The sequence below is a fragment of the Bombus impatiens genome, unplaced genomic scaffold, assembly GCF_000188095.3.
Source record: "Bombus impatiens unplaced genomic scaffold, BIMP_2.2 scf_0830, whole genome shotgun sequence".
NCBI classification, from domain to species: Eukaryota; Metazoa; Arthropoda; class Insecta; order Hymenoptera; family Apidae; genus Bombus; species Bombus impatiens.
Genome location: NT_177249.1, coordinates 102004 through 109727, shown reverse-complemented (window position 1 = coordinate 109727; position 7724 = coordinate 102004). Strand labels below are relative to the sequence as shown.

The 7724-nt window shown below is 32.8% G+C and overlaps 2 protein-coding genes across 4 annotated transcripts; one reads left to right on the top strand and one right to left on the bottom strand.

Annotated features, from left to right (window-relative positions):
- Positions 1 to 7: 7 nt before the first annotated feature.
- LOC112213606 lies at positions 8 to 2900 on the top strand. The gene has a single exon (XM_024370571.1). The coding sequence runs from the start codon at positions 38 to 40 to the stop codon at positions 1826 to 1828; it is 1791 nt and encodes a 596-aa protein (XP_024226339.1). The 5' UTR covers positions 8 to 37; the 3' UTR covers positions 1829 to 2900.
- Positions 2901 to 2991: 91 nt separating this feature from the next.
- Positions 2992 to 7663, bottom strand: LOC100744548 (ankyrin repeat and zinc finger domain-containing protein 1). Of its 3 annotated transcripts, XM_033323175.1 has the most exons (14): positions 7522 to 7663; positions 6975 to 7354; positions 6740 to 6880; positions 6197 to 6403; positions 5817 to 6121; positions 5578 to 5692; positions 5363 to 5508; positions 5073 to 5298; positions 4731 to 5000; positions 4450 to 4653; positions 4097 to 4373; positions 3872 to 4013; positions 3618 to 3791; positions 2992 to 3544 (listed from the first exon to the last, which is right to left on the bottom strand). In XM_033323175.1, the coding sequence occupies exons 3-14, from the start codon at positions 6837 to 6839 to the stop codon at positions 3371 to 3373; spliced, it is 2340 nt and encodes a 779-aa protein (XP_033179066.1). In that variant the 5' UTR covers positions 6840 to 6880; positions 6975 to 7354; positions 7522 to 7663; the 3' UTR covers positions 2992 to 3370. The 3 variants fall into 3 exon arrangements, with proteins under 3 accessions (XP_033179066.1, XP_003492750.1, XP_012246036.1); XM_003492702.4 differs by lacking the exon at positions 7522 to 7663 and having other exon boundaries at positions 6975 to 7454; XM_012390613.3 differs by lacking the exons at positions 6740 to 6880; positions 6975 to 7354; positions 7522 to 7663 and adding an exon at positions 6516 to 6646.
- Between the last annotated feature and the right edge of the window lie 61 nt (positions 7664 to 7724).

The window sequence follows — 7724 nt, the reverse complement described above, 5'->3', positions numbered from 1 at the left end:
CAAAAGATCCGGAGGTTCGGCCGACCGCCGTATAAGAATGTCTCAACCTACGTTGAACTTGAGCTTCAGCGGTATCAATTTTGTCGGAATGAATCGTAGCTCTAGATTGTCTTACACAAGTCTTAAAGCAGCTTCCGGGGATAATAGTATTAATGAAGAAGAGAGATTATCAGCACGAAGCGCGCCGTTCGGCGGAGGAAGCTCGAGAGGAAGCTTAACGATGGATCAAGGTACCTCGAGATTGTCTCAACCGGACGTAACAAGATTTATCTTGCGTCAGGATGTACCAGGGAAACGAGATCGCCTTTCTCAATCCACTTTAGTTATCGGTGATTACCATCCTGGTCGTGGTCAACAGAGATTATCTCAACCTTGCCTAAGTACAGGGAAAGATCTCAATTTACCCACAATGGTTTTCCATTCTCCCTCTCCACCGCCTACCAAGCATAAAAGATTTTCTCCTGCCATACACGCTAGCCAGAGGGATCGTCTGTCGCAGTTGGACATTGGTGCTAAATATAGGAACTTCAAGGAGTCGGCTGTGACGAAATTTAATCGAGATAGATTTTCAATACCGGAACTAGAGACGCAAAACGATCTTAGATTAATAGCAGGCACGCCGAAGCAAAGATTTAGTTTGGACAGTCAACTGACACGTAATCAGGATGTGACTCGGTCCAGACTATTACCGATAGCTAGTTCACCTATCAGTGAACACCAGCAACCTAAGATCGACGAACAAGTAGGAATTCCTGGAGGTAAACTCAAAAGTCCCGCTAGAGAAGGCCTTGGAAGTGTACTTGTGGCAAGCACAACTCCGATCCTACCATCAAGCGAAAGACAATTATTATCAGCTGAATTAAATAAAATAACGACTGCAATTGCTTCGACACCACCAGCTACAACACAACAGAAGAGTCAGACGACGCTTAGGACAAGCAAACTTCACAGATCAGTCTCACCGATTCCTAACAGGGAAAGAATGTCGGTGCCCGAAATAAGGAATTCGAGTCTGCGTCGATTGCTTGATCCGCCAACAAGGCAAAGACACAGTATTACAGGCAATCTGAGGCAGAGTATAATTTCTCCGATCAAACCTCTCGACTTTGGCAGAAAGTCACCGAAACATTTATTCGAGGAGGCTCTGGAAAGATTTCGCAAGGATGAGAAAGAAGAAAATCGGAAGAACGAAATTTCGAATTCGGAAGCTCTTATCGATATTGTTGATGAACCTAAACATATTCAGAAACATTACTCGTACACGTACGAAACAGATGACAATTCCTCGATACTTGGAAAAATAAGCATGTCCGCGATACCGAAGAAGAAGTATTTAGAAAGTAATTTTGATGAAAACGAACAGGTAATCACTACGGTGATAGAAACAGACGTACCAATGATTATAGCCAATCCAAAGTACGTGAAGAAATCGTCTTACTCGAGCGAGACCCCGAAGTGGATTAGAAAGTATTTAGAAAGCGAAAGTCCAAAAGTAGGAAGAAAGACGACGAGCAACAAAGAAAAGTCTAACAGAAGAAATAGTCGAAGGAAAAGCTCTTTGGAATCGGTGGAAGGCGAGAAAATTACAGATAAAGTTCGTTCGAAGTCGGTGAGTAGCGGTGAAAGGAGTCCGATGCTGAAGAACACCGGCATACAGTCCGAATTGAAGAACATGAAGAACACGTACGTAAGAATTCTCCCCTCGAATAAAATTCAAGAGAACAAGTATGAAGTAAAGGTAGATAACAACTGGATCGATGGAAATATTCAGGGACTGTATGGCGATGAATGCGACGATACGGATTCCGATGATTCCACGTCCATTTAAATTGAACTAACGATACTAATCATAACGATAGAATAGATAAAACAAGAAAATTTTATCCAACTAATCTATGACATTTATAAATTGATGCAGTGAGAGATTAACAAAAATTTCGTATTCTGTACTTAAACCATTCAAACGGTATCAATTTTATGAAAATTAATATTTTCAGTAGTTACCAATCAAAGACCATTTTAATAGGTAACAGTTTGATTAGCCTAAAGCACACTTTGAGAACGAAATAACGAAAACTGACATGCTGATCTCAAATATTTTCCCATATTGTTATTTACACCATGAACTAATAATTGCGACCGATAGAAATCAACTGGAAAAAGATTTATATTTATGAAGACAACTTTTGGATTTCTATGTATTATTTTCATTCGAATCAAAGAGTGTTGTTTCTATCCGAATAAAATTAAGATAACTTGTAAATACTTGAATTATATTCAATCATGCTTACTACAAAATGCATAGCTAACAAATTTTAGAGGAATTCCAAACACCGGTTTCTATTTTATTTTCGTTATTCATAATTCGTGTCTAAAACATAAAAGTTTTTAACGCTTACTGCTGTGAATGAAAAGTCAATGAAAGCATATTCTAGCTACTGTTAGCACGTCAGATACATAAACCGTATGAAATGTACATTTTCTCGTCAATATACCACCGATATTAAATTCCCACGATTTTACAGTATGAGTGTTGGAAAATTTATATTTTCTTTTTTTTCTATACTAGTCAACAATGAGACTCACGTGTGAATGCCATCTCAAATTCCTATTAAATTTCAACCTTATAAAAATAATCCAAATGGCTCGTTCTTCGCATGAACGTTACATTATATATTGATATGTACTGCAATGTTATGATATTATAATGGTAAAACGTAATCGATGTAATGTTATAATATCGTAAACTCGGAATGAATGTAATATTGCGGTCATGAATGTGAAAATTAGTTACTGTTTATCGTAAACATAAAATGTTAGTTCTTTATGTATGTCATTTAGTATATAATTAAAAATGTTATACCAAAGATGTAACCAAAGTGAAAAGTATATAAAATGTATTTAATTTTTAACAAATATGAGTTCGGCATATCTCATATTTTCAAAAAGGAAGATGAATGAAATTCATGAATTATAAAATATTTCATCATATTCTTGCTAAAATCCATATATTATTATAAAAATTCCTGTACGTACATCAAGTGGCATTTTATAATCTCTTCCCAAAACTTGAAACATACATGCAAGAAATTTTATCTGAACAACACAATAAATATGCATCACGTGTATTGCAGAACATACAATACTCTAAATTTACATATCCATATTATTTTGAACACAGAGTGCCTAAATTTTGATCATTATATTATGATTATTCAATTCTTTTTTCATTATTGAAAGAAGTATACATCCATTTAAATCTAATCCTTTATAAGAAATACGTCATTTTCTTAACATGTACTTGATAAAAAAATAAAGCTAGATCGTGAAAACGTACATAAATTGCGGTTTCAAATACAAAAAAGCGCCATCAGATAACAACTTTATTGTGAAGGCGATGTTCCTTTAGGCACGGCATAGAACAGAAACGATTGGAATTATACTCAAAAGGCACTTGACCTGCCATATTCACACCACATTGAAAGCATCGTGAAATTATGGTGCACCCTTGGTTTAAAATACGTTGCTCTGCAGCCAAAGCTCTCTGTGATAGAAACGTTTAACGATTTAATTTATTAGTACTAAATAGCTGTACAATTAATCTTTAAAATATGTACCTTTTCTCTGTCACTAAGACTAAGATATCTTTGCTTTGTATCTTCTTCTTGTTTTTTAAGTTCAAATTCTTTTCTCTTCAATTTATCTTTCTCCCGTTTTATTTTTCTTTGTTGTCTCTTTTTTTCTAATTCCTCTTGTTCTATTTCATCAGTAAGTGGGCCAGGTATTTGAGACTTTATAACAAACACATATAATTTTATACGTAATAATAACATCTTAATAAATGAAAGATAGAGAAATATATAGTAAATACTTTGCTATAATTGAACTTGTCAGGATAAGCGCCCATAAATCTTCTAAAAGTATTTCTGGTTTCCTTATCATTTGCCGCAGCATATGGTGTTTGTAGCTTCTTATTTTTATTGCAAGGATCTGATCCAATTTCTAGTAATTGCCTAAAACAGGTAAACTTGATAAAAATTTTGTGAAACAAAACAATAGTTACATCAGCATACATAATTTCTAACTACTAATATACCACACTAATTTCAAGTGTCCACCCAAAGCTGCTACATGTAACATCGTATTACCATCTTCATTAGCATCATTTACCAATTTCTTCACATCATCTTTGTGTACAATTGAATTAAAATCTACAGTTACGTCCTCTTGATTTTGTTCTTCCAACTCCACAAACTTTTTTACTTGAATTACGAGATCATTAATTACAGATGATAATAATTCATCATCACCTAATTTACATGCAGACCATAATTTAACTTTAGCATTGGTTAAAGTTTCGTTCAGTACGCATTCTGAAAATGCAAGTATTTTTATATATGTAAAAAGATATGATCATTAAAAGAACATAATATATATACATGTATTCACCATCTTTTTTCGTCTTTTTCTTCTGACGACGAGCTTTTTTATTCTTCATATATCTTGGCACAGTATCTTGAAAGGCGAGTAAATTTTCATTAAATTCTACTTCCAATTCTTGTTCAATTAATGAAACATCCATTGGAATATTAGAAGTTCCTGTTTGATCCAATTCTGATTCCGAAGACGATTGTGCTAACCTAGCAATGATATCTGTAATACAAGATCAAATGAAAATTCAATTAATTATTTAATTGTATCTCATATTCAAAATATCTTAATTTTCGTACCGGGTAAAGGGCGACATGGACTTTTTCTTGGTTTTGCTCTATCTATATGAGATCGAGAATTCTTATGTTGTCTATCGGGAGATGCTTGAGCGGGAATTTTATTCTTATCGCTATCTTGTGGATTACGTACGTTATTGGTAGCATTAGAATCATACTCTACATCCTCTATTTTCTCCAGAATTTCGCTAGATACATCAGCTTTTGAAACTTTTTTTCTAAGAGGTTGTCGTGGTGAAATAGGAAAAGAATCTGTAAAATCAGATGCAGAGCCTGTAACATACATCATTAGTAAGATAAACATGAATATATTTTAATATTTGAAACACAATGTCAAAATCATACCATAAATTTCCATGGAACTTAAAATGTCATACACTCTTTTAACTTCACTAAATGTTGCTCTACGAGTAGGAAAAGGTAGTGGCCTCAATCTTAAGTCATTCTTATCTAAAGGTGGATTTTTTCCTCCAAATAATACAGTACGATTATATGGACCAACTGCTCTATATAAAATTAGAGAGGAATTACTGATATGAGATGACCATGATTCAAGTATATCTTGCACATGCTGAAAATAAATAGTTAATGAATATGATGAAAATAGTCCCTATCTAAATTTACTATCTATATACCTGAAGGAGAGATGCTTCATTATAACGACGTAAACTAGCTCCAGCACTCTTTGGATGATTAGCTGTTGTACGTGAACTTTGAGCAAAGCCCTGTTTTGCGCGTACTGTATAAGAATGAAATGTTTTGTGCACAATAGGTTCTCCATCTAAAGCAGGTAGATACTTCTTTATAATTCCGGTATATAAAATATTTCTTTATATATTAAAACTAATACCTTGAAACACAGCTGCAGCAAAATGTCCTCCACCAATCATGATGACAGTCCATGTTGTTCTTCTCCCACTGTCCAGTGCCTGAGCAATCATCTCATTGTCTACCTCTGGAATTTCCTAAAATGTAATTGCATCTCTCCTGATCTGGCAAGTATAGACACGCCAAGTGATTCTAACAAAGTAGATCAAATTACAGAATAATATCATAGACAAGCATGTCTATTACTATAAATAAACAGACCTTCTTATTGTGAAGTAAGCATCTATATATACTAAATATATTTCCATCATCATTCTCAAAAAAAACTTTTGAATGACGATTTGCAGTGACTAATAAAGCCTCAACTTTTTTCTCTTTGATAATGTCATCACAATATTCTGTATCAGAACTATCAGAAACTGACTCTGTATTTTTTCCTTTTTTTTCAATTTTCTTATTTTTAATGGAGATTTTACTTTCACAATGACCAGATCCTGTTTCTGAGGCATATGTCTCATCTTCATTTTCAGATTCTACATCACTTCCAGATAAACTCGAAACATTGCCTACAATGTTAACAACGATATGTTTTTCATAGTATACATTAAGTATACAAAAAAAGCTAAGTTCTTTGGTAATACCTTCATCAGCTAAAAGATTAAATTTATCTTCATTAATAGGTCTTAATCCATTCAAACGCTGTTTTAAATTATACCGGTGCCAATCTAACTTATAATGCAGTCTTTGTTGTGCTTTGTCTTCAAATATAGTATTACAAAATGAACAACTTAAGGAATCTGATACAACTAAATCATCAAGTTGACTTATCATTCTCTCACTTCCTGAAACTAATATAATAGTGCTTTTAACTTCACTTCATAAATTCGTCTATTATATTATCAATAATATCGTTCTTAATCATTTGCAATTTTCGAATTCGTAGAAAGAAAATGCTTTAACCTTAGAAACATATGGTTTCTATATATTTGAAAATTCTGAAACATCAATCAACTCGAATGACGTAATTAAACAGTGAATAAACAAAATAGTTAAAGTGATTAATAGATATCCTTAGCTTTAAAAAATATAAATGAAAATTTTAATAGTAAGTATCCACATACAAACATAAATTCGTATCAAATAGCATTTAAATAAAAATAGATATATATCCTAAGCTTAATTACCAGATGACGATCGCGATTGCATACATTGTGCAACTTTAATACCCTTTGTGATTCTGTTAAAGTCTTCCTGGTTGTATATTTTAAATATTTGATGATCCATTATCTACGTTATCTAAACTTCTAATCAAAGACGATATAAGCCTGAAAAAATGAAGCACAATCACTGATAAAATAAAGAAAAAGATATAATAAACTTTAATTTGAAATAAAAAATGACAAGAAAATTTCTGATTACCCAATAATGTAATAGAAGAATCACAACGTTCCACTCACGGTCGCATAAACCGTGGTTCTACTATCTTTTCTACGTATATTATATGTATAATTCACTTCACGATAATTAGACATCAAGATCGAACTATGCAGTTTGATATCCGATGTCACTCAGTAATTAGTTACACTTATGTTAATGTCACTAATTTTTTCATCCAAAAAGAAAATAGTTTGATTGAAGTAAAATTTTAATATTATAAATAGGATATGCACTTTCAGATTTAAATACTAATCACACTGTATTTTAATTCAGTCATGATAGGTAGAAAATTACATCATCGAATATATTATCTCTTGTACATATGTTGTAATCAATATAGTGTTTAAATAACTACTGGAAATCTAAAAATATAATTGAAAAATACTAGTTATTAAATATAGACGGATTCTATTACAATTTGGATAATATCACGATAACACAAAGTATAGAACAGAGGAATAGAAGCCCCTTATTATTTTACCATCATTCTCAGTATTATCGACTCAATATACAACAAATAAGAACTTACCAACAAATGATATATGTAATATAATTTCTGAGTGACAGAGAATCGTTAACAGTTTCGAGAATTGTCAACAGATGGTGCTACATAATCGGTTTATGCCATAAAGAATCAAAGATGTCTGTCACGTATGATTTCAATCCAAGATCTGTACAGTCCTTGGGCCGACGCGACTAGCGTAGAGATTTTTCTTTCGTTATGAGAAATGT